At 38.6% G+C, this 18,349-nt stretch overlaps 1 protein-coding gene across 1 annotated transcript in view; it reads right to left on the bottom strand.

Moving 5' to 3' along the window:
• parvaa (parvin, alpha a) overlaps positions 1-18,349 on the bottom strand; it is a 199,033-nt gene that overhangs the window by 72,296 nt on the left and 108,388 nt on the right. The window contains exons 6-7 of the mRNA XM_028793917.2: positions 14,438-14,553; positions 6,814-6,872 (exon numbers count right to left, since the gene is read on the bottom strand). Of these exons, the coding sequence (XP_028649750.1) occupies positions 6,814-6,872; positions 14,438-14,553 (175 nt within the window). The remainder of the gene's footprint in view (positions 1-6,813; positions 6,873-14,437; positions 14,554-18,349) is intronic.

Here is an 18,349-nt window from a genome sequence, read left to right as displayed (position 1 = left end):
TCAAGATTTATCCAGATGTAAATAAGCCTTTTGGAGCACAAAGATAATTGCATATTCCACTTCTTTGTCTGGTTAGCAAACTGCAGTGGGTCAAAGTGGTCCAGCACCTTGAAAGTCTTCATGATGTAGAATGTAAATGCCACTGTTCTATAATCATTAGGTGAAGAGGAACCTTCCCTTCTTTGGAACTGGAATGATGCAAGAAGTTTTCCACAACAGCTGCACTTTCTGGAAGCTTAGTGACAGAGTGAACAGGTAACAGGTAATAATATAAAGTTGGCCAGCACAGGCCTTAAGATCTTGAGGACTGACTCCATCTGGTCCTGCAGATTTCTCCTCACTTGGGCATCAGCTATGGTCGTCCTATACTGATGGTCACAGGTGAACACACCATACCAGCTGAAGTGGTAGAAGTTGTTGATGCAGTAAGGATGGTGTGAGGGGACTATTCATTGAAAGAAGGTGGTGATGGAAGGAGGGAAAATCTGTTTAAAAATTAGTTCAGTGCATTAGCTTTGTCCACAATCTTCTATAGTTTTGTGACCTCTTGCTTGCGTGAGTCCAGTAATTGAGCCTAGTTCATACCAAACATATTTCATGTTACTCTGAGTTTGTTTTCTATTTTAGCTTTGTAAGCTTCTTTTCCTTCACTCAGCTTTTTCTTAACTATTCTTTGTATGCTCTTTAGAGATTCTTTGCCAGCAGATTTGAATGTTCTCTTCTCATTCAGGAGTCTTTTTAGCTCCTTAGTAATCGAGGGCTTGTCATTTGGAAAGCTATATACTGTTTGGATGGTACAATAGTGTCAACACAGAAGTTAATATGTTCTCTAATATGGTGACTAAGGTCCTCTATATCATCCCCATGTGACTTAATTTCCCAGTCAATCCTTTAGAAGCAGTCAGTCTCCAGGTGCAGGCTCCACTTCCTCGCCATTCTTTTGGTAGCAGATTGTCATCTAATGACAGGTTTGTAGGAGGGAGTAAGATGGATTAAATTGCAGTCAAAGTAGGTCCAGAGTATTGTTTCCTCAAGTGAGAGATGAGACATATTGTCAGATGTTTGTCATAGTGCTTTCCAAAATTGCATGGTTAAACTCACCACATATTATAATTGCAGGGTCAGAATGATTCATCATTAGAGTGTTATTAAAAAAAATGAATAACTTCTGAACATTTAATTTATCTTCCTGGGCAAATAACATGCTAAAATTACAACAGTCAGAATTTCAATACCTGGATTGAAATCTGGTTTTAACTATAATATGTTCTCATTTACACCATCCCTCATTCACATAGATTACCGGATTCCCTCCTGCCTTTCTTTCACACCACATTGTGTCTCTGTCTGCTCAAAATGATAAATTCAGTTAATCATTAAAATAGTGTCAGGTATATCAGGTTTCAGCCAGCTCTCCGTATTACACAAAATGCCAAAGCACCCATGGCATGCTGTTACTTGTTATGAGAGAGAACAGGTACCGTATTTTTTACACCATAAGACGCACCTGACCATTAGACGCACCTAGGTTTAAAGGAGGAAAACAAGAAAAAAAATCTTCTGAACCAAATGGTGCACTAATATGTTTAATAAAATACAGCAGAAAAATATTTCAACCATGTAAATTCAACAGCGGTATTAAGAAACATCATCACTGTCATTACCAAATAAGGAGAGACTTTAAGGTTCAAGCACTCTTCTAGTTTTATGGAAACCCCAAGAACTCCTCATCGCTAGTGTCAGAATTTATTAAGCTCAGTTGCTCACAATCACTTTGCAGCATCACGTACCTATCATCACGCGACATAACCTGTCCAAAGCCATCAGGAGACAAAGCACGTTTGGACCAATGCTCCCTGAAGTTATATCGCCAGTCTAGTCCCATCTATATTTGTAATGCCACAAAGCCCTTCATCTCGTGTTTTGTTGTGGGTTTCCAGTTTGAAAAAAAAGCACAGCCCTCGATTCAAAAAATTGCTCTGCATACCTGTTTGTCTCGTCTGACAGCAGCTGAAAGGCAGCTTCAGGAAAGAACAGCGGCTGGTAATCTATCGAGTCCAGAGTCCAACTCAGTGATAATGCGCAAAACATCGTCTGCTGAGTATTTTGTTTTCTGCACTCGCTTCGCTCCCTCATGAGATATAAATGCTATCTTGCCTTTGTTTATATTTGTTTATATTTCGCAACTCACGCACACGCAAGGATTAGATGCCGAGTCAATGAGTCTAACATTCCTCCAAGCACAGAGGGAATGCCTGTAACGTAACAGTGAGTTTTGTCGCCCTCTACCCCTGGATGTCGACTTTTGTCAGGTAATACACATCATGGTCTCTGATGCAATATTCGCTCCATAAGACGCACAGACATTTCCAACCTTCTTTTGGGGAAAAAAAAGTGCGTCTTATGGTGCGAAAAATACGGTAATCCATTTTATTTGAGGGAGATCAATCATTGCCAAATAAAATACTGTATACTGTATGCCAGACTAGTTCTGAGTCTTTTTTGTCTTGCTTTTTTTTATTTTGCTGCAGTTCTTTGCCCTTGACATCTTCAGACAAATAACTCCTGTGTTAGGGTGAAACAAAGCTGCTTCAGTGCTTGAGATCTTGGTACTTGCAGCTGATTACAGGTATATTTAATAAAAGGCACTTTTAGTTTCTCAGTGTTTCATATGTTTCAATGTGTTATAAACGTAAGGTAGCCTTCAGATCCTCTTCACTTTCACTGTGACTCCCGAGTTTGCAGCTTGTCTGAAAGGCACTTGAGAAGAGCAAGCACTTGGGTTTGCAGCAGATCACTGGTAAATTTAAAATCGACTTATATGATTTTCTAGTGGCTACTATCAGTGACACGCTAGAAGCCATATCAAATCTAATCCTAAAATTAATTAGAACTAGTACAATGTAAATTAAGTTTCAAAACACAAAGAAAAACAAAGAACACCAAGCTCATATAAAAGACTGCTGTCTGCACAGCACCCAGAACTACAATAGGAGTGACAAACATTCCTATGTATTTTCTCAGTATTTATCCTGGAAGACTACTCAACAAAACTAGAATGGATGTGATTATATTTAGTTACTAACATGTTTAAGATATTTTTTTCAACTGGAACAAAGACAGATTAACTGAATTGCTCAAAGATACAAAATGACACATAGGTGAGACAGACCTATCTGGTAAAATTATACTTCACAGTCCAGATCCTTATCCTTTACGGCAGGCATGTCAAACTCACTACCATTGGTGGGCCGCTTCGACTGCCATACGTGTGTCAGCGGGCCGTACTGTAACAAATACTATTATACAAAGTTACTATAGCTTTCTTTCCAATACTGAAAACTTTAAAAAATGTAACACTTGAAGTTTAAAGAAAAGCAATTTATTTCCATTCAGTCTCCATACAACAGTGTACAATTAGAGTCTTAGCCTCTTAGCTATGTCCTTATTATATTATATTTATTATATTATATTCATTGCTTATATAGGAGCCTTACAGTTTGAGATTTATTTCTTTTGTCCCAACACTTGGCATCTCTTGTTAGTAACCAGTTTGTCAATATCAGGCTTGAAATCTTGTGCAGCTGCAACTTTTATGAGGGATGAAAGGTGCTCGACGGTAAGTCTTGAGCGATGTGGGGTTTTGGTAGCTTTCATTAACGAAAACAATTGCTCACAAAGGTAAATGCTTCCGAACATTGACAGTACTCTCGAAGCCAACTTACGGATCTGCACATACAAGGGTGGCAGGTAAGCATACAAGCCTGGCACACCAACTTCGTTGTATTTTGCCTTCAGAATAGAATCTGACTGCACTTCAATCAATTCCATTTGGATATCCTCAGGGGCATTCTCAACGTTGTAAGAGAACAGCGCAATGCCCTGTTTGTGTGAACTGAAATCACGAAAATGCTCACTGAATTCATTGCTCAGTAATTCAAGTTGGAAAACAAATCCTACAAAAATCAAATTTTATTTTACTAAGTTTACTTCAAAGTTTATATTGTAAAATAAGCCGATATGCAAAAAGCCACCTGACCTACAATAATTTTACAAACTCAAAATCACAAAAATATGTTAATACAGTAATCCCTCGCTATATCGCGCTTCGCCTTTCGTGGCTTCACTCCATCGCGGATTTTATATGTAAGCATATTTAAATATATATTGCGGATTTTTCGCTGCTTCGCGGGTTTCTGAGGACAATGGGTCTTTTAATTTCTGGTACATGCTTCCTCAGTTGGTTTGCCCAGTTGATTTCATACAAGGGACGCTATTGGCAGATGGCTGAGAAGCTACCCAGCTTACTTTTCTCTGTCTCTTGCGCTGACTTTCTCTGATCCTGACGTAGGGGGATTGAGCAGGGGGGCTGTTCGCACACCTAGACGATACGGACGCTCGTCTAAAAATGCTGAAAGATTATCTTCACGTTGCTATCTTTTGTGCAGCTGCTTACTGAAACGACATGCTGAACGGTGCTTCGCATACTTAAAAGCACGAAGGGCATGTATTGATTTTTTTATCTGTCTCTCTCTCTCTCTCTCTGCTCCTGACGGAGGGGGTGTGAGATGCCGCCTTCAACAGCTTTGTGCCGTGGTGCTTCGCATACTTAAAAGCAAATAGCCCTATTGATTTGTTTGCTCCTTTGAAGAGGAAGATATGTTTGCATTCTTTTAATTGTGAGACTGAACTGTCATCTCTGTCTTGTCATGGAGCACAGTTTAAACTTTTGAAAAAGAGACAAATGTTTGTTTGCAGTGTTTGAATAACGTTCCTGTCTCTCTACAACCTCCTGTGTTTCTGCGCAAATCTGTGACCCAAGCATGACAATATAAAAATAACCATATAAACATATGGTTTCTACTTCGCGGATTTTCTTATTTCGCGGGTGGCTCTGGAACGCAACCCCCGCGATGGAGGAGGGATTACTGTAAACAACTCACCAACTTCTCGCGTCCACTTCAGATCTTCAGCTGTAGTCTGCACTAACTGTTCGTTACAATACTAGCACAAAATTACATGAAACTAGAGCAAAAAACGTGAAAATATGCAGGCTATTACTACTCATGATGGTCAGTTCTGCCCAGTGGCCAGTCTCAGCAGCCCAGTCAGTAGTGTAGCCTTAGCAGGGGTGGCTCTAGGCTCGTGGCGGCCCTGGGCAGAGAAAGAATCGGTGGCCCATTCGCCTGGCAATGTCAATACGGTATCTTATGCACAGCGGATGGCCACATCTGTTGCGAACACTGCATAGCCGCCTCGTGCTCATGACACGCTTCTATATACACGTGCCCGTAACTTGAAAACCAAGTGGCGGCCCATGATATTCTCATTACGGCAAAACATTATAATACTACATATAGTTTACTGCTCCGTCTCTAGCGACATTTGTAAATACAGCATACTAATTAACAAGAAACAGAATGTTTTTCGGCCACATTGCCGTCAGCTGTGTCGTTATTTTCTCTTTCTGTTTTATATTCAATATATATTGGCGTGGCGGCCCCTTGGATTTGGCGGCACTGTGCAGGTGCACAGTTTGCACATGCCTAAGGTCACCCCTGCTGCAGCCTAGCACTTCAGTTGTGACAGTGCGGCTCATTAACTTTGGTCAAGGCTCGTGGCTATATTAGCAGATGACGTTTCCGGTACCGTAATGCCATGGGAAAACGCGCTTTTGTCAGAAGGCAGAAGTAAGAAAAGTCAATAAGTAACACCGAAGATGCAGAATGATTCAATCACAAATGATAGTAATCATTTTGTACAAGTTCAGTGCTAACTAGGATCTGTCATGCAGGCCGCACAGATTTCTGTTGGGGGCCGCATGTTTGACATGCCTGCTTTACGCCACACTGAAGACTCTGCGAACACTGATAGTGTATAATATTGGTAAAATGCAATATATTATCAATCCATTGATGCTTCATCTATTTCCGTGTCCACAATTGCTGGAGAACTAGACACAACCAACCATTCAGATGATAACCAAATCGACCTAACCTGTAAGTTTTTGGATGTAGTTGGAAAAGCTGAATATTTTGACAATAACTCATATAGACACAGTGTAAATAAGCCATCTAAACACAGAGAGTAACTGGGCTGGCAATCCATGTTCCCTGGAGCTATGTGTCAGGAGCATCCTGCAGTTAACCGTAACTTTCAAAAGGATATTTTCTCAACCATTTAATCTATATGTTTTAATTGGATAAGATGTATAAATTTGTAATAAACAGTTCCAATAAACACTCTTGATACAAATAATAAATAAAATGGAATCTAAAAAGTGCAGAAGGCTAGGAGTCTCACACAGTCTAGGGATGTGCAATCTGTACAACCAAATAACACAATGAAAAATATAGTTCATAACACTTACTAGCAGAAGCACAATGTCAAATGAAAACCGCCCTGAATATTAAAATTGAATTCTAAGTTCATATTTCTTAATATACATTAGGTGCACCCAAAAACCAAAAAAGTTACTTCTGTTGATTAGTGTTCTGACATGCAATTCTTGCAAGAGAAATGCACAAATCTAAACAGTTAAAACATACTGAGCTTTTTGCTACTCTCTGAAAAATGAAGGACATAAAAAGATTTGTGTTAGCCTCATTTAAACAATATTTTATGTATTGTTTTCGTTTTCCATTAAATTAAAACTTGTTTAACCTCCTAACTTGTAAAATGAACAGTAATCATATTTTAAGGCAGACTTTCAGGAACTTGAACAAGACTATGCAAACCATCATAAGTGATTGAGTTTCATTTAAGCAGCTGCAATTAATTAAGGAAAAGCTGACTGCAATACAGCTGACATACTCTGTGTTACCAGTGATTTCCTCCTGGATCTGGCGAGACTGAAGAATTCCCTCACGTTTCTATGGGGGGAAAAAGAAAATGCATTAAATCATAAAATGTACTTAAAATCCGATACATATCTAATGTCTTAATACAGTCTTTTTTTTTTTTTTTTTTACTAAATACCTGGAAATATCTTCTTGTTTTAGATTTCAGCTTATCTTTTTCATTTAATTTGTATGGTTTACTGATTCATTGTCATATGCTCTGTTAATATATACTACACATGATAATGTATAAGAGATCATGACAATATATACTGTATAAAAAGATTGGTTTCTTTTAGAACACTCTTCTAAATTTTGCCTCAGCAAGCCTGACTTTTTTGACAGCTTTATCTTTGCCCAGGTTTCTCTGTACATACAGTAGGATGAACATAGCCTTAATAAAGTCATTTCGATGCGACCAACTGCTGTTATGCACACTAAAATCCGGAATAATTAACAAAAAGAAATTTACCAGGCTAATACTGTGGAACATCTATATATATATTGTCACGCTTGGGTCACAGATTTGCACAGAGACACAGGAGGTTGTAGAAAAGAAAGGAACTTTATTCAAAACACTGCAAACAAACATTTGTCTCTTTTCAAAAGTTTAAACGTGCTCCTCCATGACAATTCAGAGATGACAGTTTCCCCAGGAGGAGAGAATGTCTGGGAGAGGGGTAAGGAGAAGCAAGAAATCAGTTTTAAGCAACTGAGAGAAGCCCGTACAGGCTTTTTGACAAGGCGGAGTACCGCGTGGGAGGCAGATTACGTGACAGAGACGGCCAGAAGGGAAAGGAGAAATGTGAAGGTAGTCTGTCTATGTTTCCTAGGGTTTTTCCCAGGGGCGTCTGTGTCTTTTTGGGGGTACGATTAGCTTCGCAGCTCACAATATATAATTCACTAAGCAGCCGACCAGGGCACGCAAGACAACCATGGGATACGCCTGACATAGCCACGCCCGCCAACTCACAGAGCCCCGCACACCAACTCTAAGACCATGGGATACGACGACAACTCACAGAGCCACGCCCACCAACTCTAAGACCATGGGACGAGAACGCCTGTCTGCCTGCCTGCCCACTCGCCCGCCTGACTGTTACCAGCATTCACCGCAATGTACTGGAGTGTAAAACTATCGCGGCTGCTAACTCACAAACTGTCCTTATTCCCCGGCCCGAGTCCACCCTCGCTCTCGAGGCATTCACACTGCCTGCTCATGTGCCCGGACGCAACAACTCACCAAACACTGCATCAAGTCGCTTTCATCTCTGCTACAGTCCACATGCACCTCTGAGCCATGTTGACTTTTTATTATTCTTTTCGGTTACGACGTACAACCGCGTCCACCATCGCAAACTGTTTTACACGCTGCATACAGCGATTCGCATCCGCAACAAACATGCTTTGTCTTAGATGGTCCTTCAGGAACACGGAAAACATTTGTCTACTGTATATATATAATTCACTAAAGCAGCCGACCATGGCAGGCAACACGCAAGACAGAGCCCTGCCCACCAACATAATTCACTAAAGCAGCCGAACATGGCAGGCAAGATGCAACACAGAGCCACACCCGCCAACAATTTAATAAGCAGCCATGCGCGCTGCTGATTTCCGCACGTGTTCAGTCTCTCCCTGTTCATTCCCTGTGCAGCGAGGGAGCGAGCCAGAGAGAGAGAGAGAGAGCGACACACACAGGTGCGCGAGAGAGAGACACACACACAGGTGCGCGAGAGACACACACACACACAGGCGCGTGAGAGAGAGATACACACACACACAGGTGCGCGAGACCATGGCAGGCAAGACGCAAGACAGAGCCCCGCCCACCAACAATTCACTAAGCAGCCGCGAGACACGCGAGAGAGACACACACACAGGCACGCGAGAGACACACACACACACACACAGGCGCGCGAGAGAGACACACACGGGCGGGGGTGGGGGGTATTGGTGGCTGGACGCATACAGCAGAGAAGGCAGTTAAAGAATGCACCGGGCTTGATTTTGTTTTCACTTCTGTTTACAGAGATCGGTTCGTAGCGTGCATTGTTGCAATGTTACTTTTCTTGGTGGTTTATTAAATTACGGATTTTTCAAATGTTAATTTTTTTCCCTGAGCTTAAAACTCATTTAAAAAGTGTTTTTACCGAGCTGTTCGTAGCACTATAGCGAAAACTCTTGCAGTGTTACGTTTTCTCTGTTGTTCAAGGTTTTCTCAGTGTTATTCAATGTTTTTACATTTAGTTTACTATTACGCTGTGCATTCTATGGTATAATCTTCTATCTACAGTATATATATAATTCACTAAGGCGGCCGACCATGGCAGGCAAGACGCAAGACAAAGCCAGTTTTCAGTCACGGACAATTGTATGTTGCTCTCTCCAGAGTTCCATCTTTTCATTCACTCACAGTCGTATCCTCAAACCCATCCCATTTGGACAACTGTGTCTTTCAGGAAGTGTTCACCCATCAATAAATAATTATGTGGCGTATGCTATGCTGCGGGTTGGCTAGTTAAAAAAAAAATGCTTAAAACACATTATTTTAATTTGGCTTTTTCATAGCCACATTTTGGTTACTTTACTAATCTCTACTATTTTCTGCTGCCTTTTCTGGTTCTTCTGTGGTGGCTATCTGCTCCACCACCACCTGAGTAAGGCACCATGCAACCACCTGTGATGATGGAATGAAGGCGGGTGGTCTCAGCTGTCCATGAGACCAACTTAATCAAATTCTATTATGTGAAACCTGAAAACAAAGAGGATTGATTTAAGAACAGTTATGTTAGGTAGAATATGCAGTGGGGGCTGGGCTGTCTTTTGGCCTTATAATCCCTGCAGATTCTGGTTTTTCTACTGCCTAAATGGAGTTTTTTGGCCATCTGACCGTAACTTTTTTTTAATATTATTGTCTATTCTTAGTTGTTTTTTCTTCTTGTATATTTCTCTTTGACATCTTGTTAAACACTTTGAGCTACATTGTCTGTATGAAAATGTGCTATATAAATAACTTTTGTTGCAGCTATGGCTAAAAAAGTCCAGAGTGTGAGGGGGGGGTGTGTGAATTCTTTTTAAGTATATTACGGCATGTGAAGCAACACAGATTTTACAGGTCCCACTGAAATGCATGTAACAAAATCCAACTGGTTTGTGGATTTTATACAAAAAGTAATTTATCATGACTTAGTGTCAACCCACATTAGTGTCATCTCCATCTGCAGTAAATTAGCTACCAAGCATTGTATAAATGCTCTAAAAAATTATATATATTTCTCTCTTTGAAAATTGTGCAAGATCATTTAACGTTCATTAGACACAGTTACATTTTCTAGATGTTTAGTTCTTTATTAACTGAATTAGCTGTAAAAACATCCTCTTGTACTATTTTAAATGAGTACATTGGGGCATTTTCACATTAAATAGGTCAAAAGAAGTTCAATGTTATTAAATACAAAATAATTACATAAATAAAACACACTGAAACACAGAAAATATGATGTCATATGTTGCCAAATCTAAAATTCAGATTCTGATTCATTATTTTAACAAAAATGTTTCATATTTTTTAATGTTGTGCATTATATTTTGCCTTTTGTTTGCATTGTATCTAGAAATACACCAATCAATTAACCAGTAATTAAAACTGGGCCAAGTGCAAGCAACTATCACACCATTACCAAAGTGATTCAAGCCAACACAGCAAACTGAAGACAAATGATGTAAATACTTTAACAACAAATAGTGTACAACAGTATATGGAAGATGCTGTAGTAGGATACAGAAAACACAGTTTCACATTTAAGGTACATCCTTAGGTCTCCAAGTTGGCTTTTGCCTAATGAACCCACATGAATTTACCATTTTCAATGATTTCATTCTGCTGAAAAGTGTTGGCCAATGATTTGGTAATTCCATTAACATAAAGGTGCACAGCATAGGCGGCCAAACAAATTTCTTTTTTTATTTAAAAAAATGTGGCACTACCCAAATTGTACAACATTTTGCCATTTGTTAAAAAATTTTGTGATTTTAAAATTCTGGATGACTAAAAGGCTCTGTATAAATTGTCTATATGGATGTGGTGTGTACTGATATCAGCAAGGCCTTTGATTAGCTCTTTGGAATCGGTCATTAAGTCCTGGTAATGGATTTTCTACGTATACACTATCATCATGCAACTATGCATCCTAAGGTACTGTGGAAAAAAAACATATCTTTGACCGTAACACTATTACACTTTATTAAGAGTTGTATCATCAGATGATGAAGGCAGAAACCAACCCTACATGGGGCACCAATCCACAGATGGGCCCACTCACACACAGTCTATGGGGACTGATACCCATTAACACATATCTTTGAAATATGGGGGAAAAACAAAATACATGAACAAGCAAACTTTACTCAACACCCAGGATGCTACATTTGTGAGACACCAGTGCAAAACACAAGAACCCTTGGGCCCCAATTCTAATTCATGCTTATAAATAAACGCAAAATTAAGCAGTAAATTAATCACTTAGTATTTTAGTTTTAAACCATTAACATGGCATACAAAGATCTTTGCAAAGCACATAAGAGAAAACTTCAAAGTAATTAAACTCCATTACATGATAAATTAATTAAAAGATAATAAAAACTTTGAAGAGGCAAAAAAAGTAGAGTGCAATTGGAATTATTTTACTTACTGAAAAAACGCAAAATTCAATTTGCAGACTTTTAAACTGCAGCTTCAGATTGAGAGTGAAACATGTCACGAGGCTCAAAATAGTCATTAGGAGAAATTTGCAAAATTATAACGCAAACAATAATGAAAGTAATTAGTCTTATTGCTGGTTTCCTTTAACTACTTTACTTTTAATTATTATTAAAGGTTATTTATAATATTACTTTATTATTACTTATGGTTACTAACTGGGGTGACAAGGTTTGTGATGCTGCATTACAGCTCCAGAACCCAAAGTTATTATCCTGGCCCGAGTAAGTCTGTGAAGACTTTGTTTATTCTCCCAGTTTTTGTATGAGGATTTCCTCTAAGATCCCAATAATGTGCACGATAGATTAATTAACAACCCTAAATCAGATATGCATAAGTAAGTGTCACTGCCACAGTGTTCAGAATTAGCACCATCTTTCTTGACAGTGCTACACCTCTATCACTGTTATGAATTTATTACTAGTACCTATTAACATTAACATTTTTACAAATTTAAATTTAAAATGGATCTGTTTTGCTTGTCATGATGTTTTTGGCCAACTATAGATAATGATTATAGCTATAGGTGAACCCATTTCTACAATGCAATAACTTCCAAATCTCTTTTTCAAGGACATTATTTCAGTAAGATGATCTATTTCATACTAATTTGGTGTTTGTGTATAACTAAAGTGACCCCAGCATTAACTTTTTAGGCATTTGTGCCCAAAAACAGGTTATTTTGCCTGATTAGGCCCAAACATTCATTTCCATGAGTCTTGCTGCTTGCCTAGTTCACTTCTGAAGAATGTTCCAGTATTTCACTTTTTCCATATACGGAGAATTTGTTCTGCTTGGTCTGATTACACTGCTGAAGTGAAATGTTTAACAGGTTTGCTGGTTGGAGGTACAATAACAGAAGTCCAAAACAGGCATGCAGAGTAGCTCATTTTGCTAACACATACAAAGTAGAAAAATACTTAGAAGAATATGTTATGTACATTGAATTACTGAAATATGGCATTCAGATGCATTATCTTATTTATATAAGTATGGTGGGCAAACAGGAAAGCTGCTATCCAGAAAATGATCAGATTAAGGTTCTTAAAGAGGTTTAAACTTCAAGACTATTGTGCAAACGTGTATTCTCCTTCAATTGCTTGTCTATGTGTAAGTACTACATAAAAGTTGATTTGGCTGAAAACAATAATGGTGAAACAGAAATGCAGAAACTGTTAAAAATTGTTTTCATGTCTGTATACATTGTGAATTTGGAAATATTCGTAAGGGAAATTTTTCCTTTAAATGAGAATTCACACCTACTGTATGTTTTTTTTCAGAAATAATTACTTCAGAAGTTATTTGTTAAAATGTTACACTCAATAATTTCATGAATACACTTAATATCTCTCATTGTAATATACATAAACACAAATACAACATAAACAAGTACAAATGTAACATAAACACACACAAAATGCAAACTATTGAAGATACTCCTGTGTAGGATGCATTTATACCGGCAATAAGATATAAAAGCAAGACTATTTACCATCAATACATTAAAAAGCTCTTAATTTAAGTGCAGAAAAATGATAAAAATAATACACTGACAATAACACATTTTCTGATTTGTTTATTTTGTAGTTTCAGCCAACTGGAGAAAAATTTCAAATAATTCAGGAAAAGGGCATTTAGATACACTTTAACGTAAAGTTTTGAGACACGGGAATTATTTTGATTTATGTTAAGGTTTTATTTGCTGTATTTACCATCCATCTATCCATCCGTCCATTCATGTATTTACTTAGTTGAACCAATATGTAACTAGTGCTATAGCACTTTACTGTCTCTTATTTTTAGAACATATACAAGTAGCATTGTCAAAGAATATGCAGCATGCAATTCCAAAAGCATATAAAATTTTAGTCCTACTGGAAAAAGACCATTAGTGTACCCAGAACTTCGTGCCACTTACCATTTTTTGTTTAATACCATAAATATACCAGAATGTTACCAAACTGCAGCGGTTTCTGAAAAACCATAAATCCGGCCAGCAAGTGAAGGGGCACATAGCAAGACAACAAACCTGCATTGTTTGGAAAGCACCATCATGGAAAATTATGGGTTAATTCAAATTTCCAATTTATTATTATGTGCCAGATCATAGACAGACCGATAGGCAGAGTTCAGTATCAGTTCTGTAGTTCACCAGGAATTTCTGACCTGTTTATTCAGGCATTTGGCACTGACCACAACTTGAAACTGTAAACTGGCCATTATAGATTGGTAGAGCATTACTGTCAGCTTGACACGTACATTAAAGGATCCAACTCATCTCAGAAAGACGAGCCTATTCTGGTCCTTCCTTAACAGCATTGTTCAGCTGGACTATATTTACATTACTATATATAAATTTAAAATCTATTAAAAAGGATGCTCAAAGGTTTGAAAGTTTCCGATACATATTTAGCTCAGAATACCATGTGATCTTTAAAGTTTTACTACAGGTAGGTTTGAGCATTATTCTATGTAATTACAAGTCACATATATTACATAAAATTTATTTATAATTTTTTAATTTGAGCATTTGTTCATTTTTTGCCAGATTCTATATTACATATACAACCTCAGCTTTTTTAAAATGTCGCCATTCATCAAGAGACATGAGACCAGAGAAAACTAATTTAACATTAACCTTTGAACTGAGCTGTCAAGTATCTGAATGCTATACCTGCATTATACCTTCTGCTGTCAACTAGTCACAGCTTATGATACATGGTGCCGTTTGAGGGAATGGTTTTCTGTTCCCACTCTGTGACCCTAACAATACACAGTATGTTGTATGAAGTGGCATTTGAATTTTAAAACTAGGAAAATGTAATTCAATAATTACCTGAACAACCACCACCTGGATTGACACATGATCAGGAAGCCGGATTGGGGCTCTGAAGTGCTGAGATAGAGCTATCAGCAAGTGGAGAATAGCCACCAGGCTTTTGGCATGAACAGCTTAAAAACAATGTAAAAACAATTCATAAAATATAGTGAGGGGGAAAAAATGACAAAGTTTCAATGAATAAGGTTACTGTAGCACAAAGCTGGTCATACCATTAAAAACAACTTGACCTATTGTAAACTAGAGGCAAATGAACTATACAGGACATAAACAAGCAATAAAGACAGGTTGTTGTTTCCCATTCAACTCTATAATGGCTCCAGTGGCAGACAATACATTTTTCTATTCACTGCAGGGGTAATTTTAAATGATATGGAAATACCAAATTATATTACTGGATGATGGAAGATATCAGTTATCTGTCTGTTTGCAATCCAATTACATTATCATGTTCTTTTCAAAAATACTTCAAAAAGGGAGTGGGAATTAGGATGGAGAATAATTAACAACATGATGTAAACCCTTAATAATAATAATAATAATTCTTTGCATTTATATAGCGCTTTTCTCACTACTCAAAGCGCTCAGCAATTGCAGGTTATGGGCCTTGCTCAAGGGCCCAACAGAGCAGAGTCCTTTATGGCATTTACAGGATTCGAACCGGCAACCTTCCGATTGCCAGTGCAGATCCCTAGCCTCAGAGCTACCACTCCACCTAACCAATGTTCCCTCTAAGGAGTAGCATATAGTGAGCAAAAAACATTGTTTATGAGCGACATTTTGTTTAAGCCAAAAATTTATGAGCACCAACTCCGACGGTCGGAGTGAGCGATCGTGTGATAAGTACGAGCGACGCCGTCGGAATGAACGATCGTGCGGGAAGTATAAGCGACGCTCTGAATTCGTGTGAGCGATCGCTCACGCGCTCAGCTTAGAGGGAACATTGCACCTAACCCTTTCGAAAGTTCTACAAAAATGGATATAGAAGGAAGAGTTGGTCAAATGATATATAAAACCATACATTTTCAAATACATAGGCAATATATATTTATGTCAATTCACCCAACTTTCATTTTTCTTTGTCCAATGTAGACAGCATTTGGAAAGGGTGAGCAAAAGCCAGCAAACAAACTGGACAGGCACTACTCCATCACTGAGTACCCACTCATACAAAAATACACAGGGCCAATCTGGAGTCACTTATCACCACACACAGAAATCCTAACTACATGGTAAGACAATTAGAGAAAAATGATGCAGGCACTGGGAGAACACCACAGCATCTGGCATTGAATTCAAACACAGTCTACATGAGCTGAGATGACTGTGTATGTCCACTTAAAAAGAGTAAATTTAATTTATTATTTATACAACTCGTCATGAAAGACAACATACGAGTACTTACAAAGAGTTTGCAGAGAATTAACAATGGTGTCCGTGTGTGAAGTGCGCATGCGCGGGGCATGGTGCAATGCACGATATTACTGTCAGAGAAAGTTACAGGCGTTTTACGGAAATATAAACCAGTATTACTGCAAGAGGAAATTAAAGGTACACAATACAGTGACTCATATTACAGCCACATACAAGCCTGTATTACTGTCAGAGGAGATTAAAGGCATATTACCGAAGCGCACGCCTGTATTACCGCCAGAGAAAATTAAAGGTATATTACGGACGTTCAAGCCAGCAGACGTACAAGACAGTAATACTGTCACAGAAAATTAAAGACACACAATACACGGTGGCAGCCCACGAAGAACGGTCAGCTCAGCAAGTAAACATCAACAAAAGAAAGGCTGAAAGAAAGAAAAATACGACCAACAAAAAGAATGAGGTCAAAGTCCCTTACCATTTAATATAGACTGTTCCTACTAATGTTTATTCACTACTGTTCTAGCGCCTGTTATTGTAACGGGCTAAATGACTAGTTTTAAAATAATTAGCAAATTTAAATCTGTTCCATTGTGGTCACGATCACAGTTACAAGCTTTAGGGAAAATTTTACACGTTATATCATAATTAAATGATTGCAATTAAATACAAAACAATTTTAATATTATACAGCATACTGCATAAAGAGTACAACTCCTTGGTATCTCTCTTTACAAGTAAAAAACATTTGGAGATTCTATATGATTGTAGTGTGTCAGCAACACTAATTTATCAGTTACCAATGAAATATGTCAATCAGGAAATGTGTTTTTTAACAAAATGATAAAAGGCCATGTTGCAAAAATTAGTACAACCTCATGAAAATTACAAAATATAACACTAAAATGTTTTGCCGAAACTAGTTAAGGGTAACTGAGCAGCAGATGAGTATTAAACCATCACACTCAAACAGGTGTAATCAGTTCACCTTCAGCTCAAAGGGAAATGTAACCCACTGAATTGCTCATAGACTTAAAGCTGACAATAGCACCACATAGAAGAAAATTGTCTAGAGACTTAAAAAGGAAAATTATTTTATTACACAAAACAGGGTGAAGGTACAAGAAGATTGGTGAATCATTTTTATTAAACAAAAATATAGTATCAAAAATGAACTAGGAAAAAAAAGCATGGACTTGTGACCAGCACCCTAAACATTCAGCCACCATCATAAGCTGCAACCTTGTAAAGAGTGTTTTGTTTGTTTTTGATTTTTTTTTGCAGATAAAAGAGCAGAAAAAAAATAAAGCCAGTGCTTCAGAGTTGACAATAACTGTGGAAAGCCAAACAAGAGTGACTTGCATCGTATTGGAATTGCATGGCTGTCATCCATGTAGGAAGCCACTGCTGAGGTCAAACCACAAGACAACCAATTTAGACCTTATCAAGTGTGGAAGCTGGCCCGGACACAGATAGGCGGACACCGATGGTTCAAACACCAACACACGTTTATTCATTATTTACACTGTGTACAAGTAATGCACAACCCAGTGCCCCAGCACCAATCACCCTTAGTCCCGGTCTCTCAATCTCCTGACCGCCTCCACTCCTCTCCACCGAGCTCTGTCCTCTTCCACCCGACTCCAGCCATCGAATGGACAGAGGCAGCCCCTTTTATATTCACCCAGATGTGCTCCAGGTGCCTCCCAATTAGCTTCTGGCGGCACTCCCTGGTGTGGCGGAAGTGCCGGCTGTGCACCCGGAAGCACTCCGGGTGTCCCTGGTCTTGGTCCCCTCAGCACTTCCGGGTGTGGCGGCTCTCCAGGCATCTAGGCACCCCCTGGCAGGGACCACGGGTCCCTATAGGGTTGAGCTTACATGTTCCTTTCCCGTGGTCCCCATAGCCACCAGGGCAGTCGCCCCCTCGTGGTCTGGAGGAGGCGTAATCCCTCCTTCGGACCTTCCGGGTGTTCCAGCTGGGTACCGCCCCCAGCCGCTCGCCACACAAGATACATATTTCCAAAGGTGAAGACTTTTGGGAATCTATTCTCTGGTCTGATAAGACCAGAAATCAAACTTTTTAGATCTAAGGTTGGACAAAATATTATTAAGTATATGTTTAATAAATTTAGATTAGCAGATGAGTCCTAAATGTTCCGATTTTACTTATTTTTGTGATAAGTTAGTGTGCCTTGAGTAGATTTACATTGAAACTCTTACTTTAAGCTTTGTGCTACCGGGATAAGATGTCCCCATGACACAGTAATGGACAATGCAGTTTAAGACAAATGATGAGAAACAATAACGGAAACCAGAATAAATATATCAATACAGTTTTTGAACTATTCTTTACATCTTCATTATTTTGTTCCATCACAGAGAACAGTGGAATGCTGCGAAAATAGTTTCTTACCCTTGGTAAAGCTTTAGGTAAATAGTATAATCGAATATATAATTAAACACTACTCTCTCTGTCTGTCTCTGTGTGTGTGTGTGTGTGTGTGTGTGTGTGCGTGTGCAGTCTTTCCGAGCAAT

This window comes from Erpetoichthys calabaricus, chromosome 2 (assembly GCF_900747795.2).
Source record: "Erpetoichthys calabaricus chromosome 2, fErpCal1.3, whole genome shotgun sequence".
Classification (NCBI taxonomy): Eukaryota; Metazoa; Chordata; class Cladistia; order Polypteriformes; family Polypteridae; genus Erpetoichthys; species Erpetoichthys calabaricus.
The sequence above is the reverse complement of the archived record's forward strand: the minus strand, read 5'-3'. Positions and strand labels throughout refer to the sequence as shown.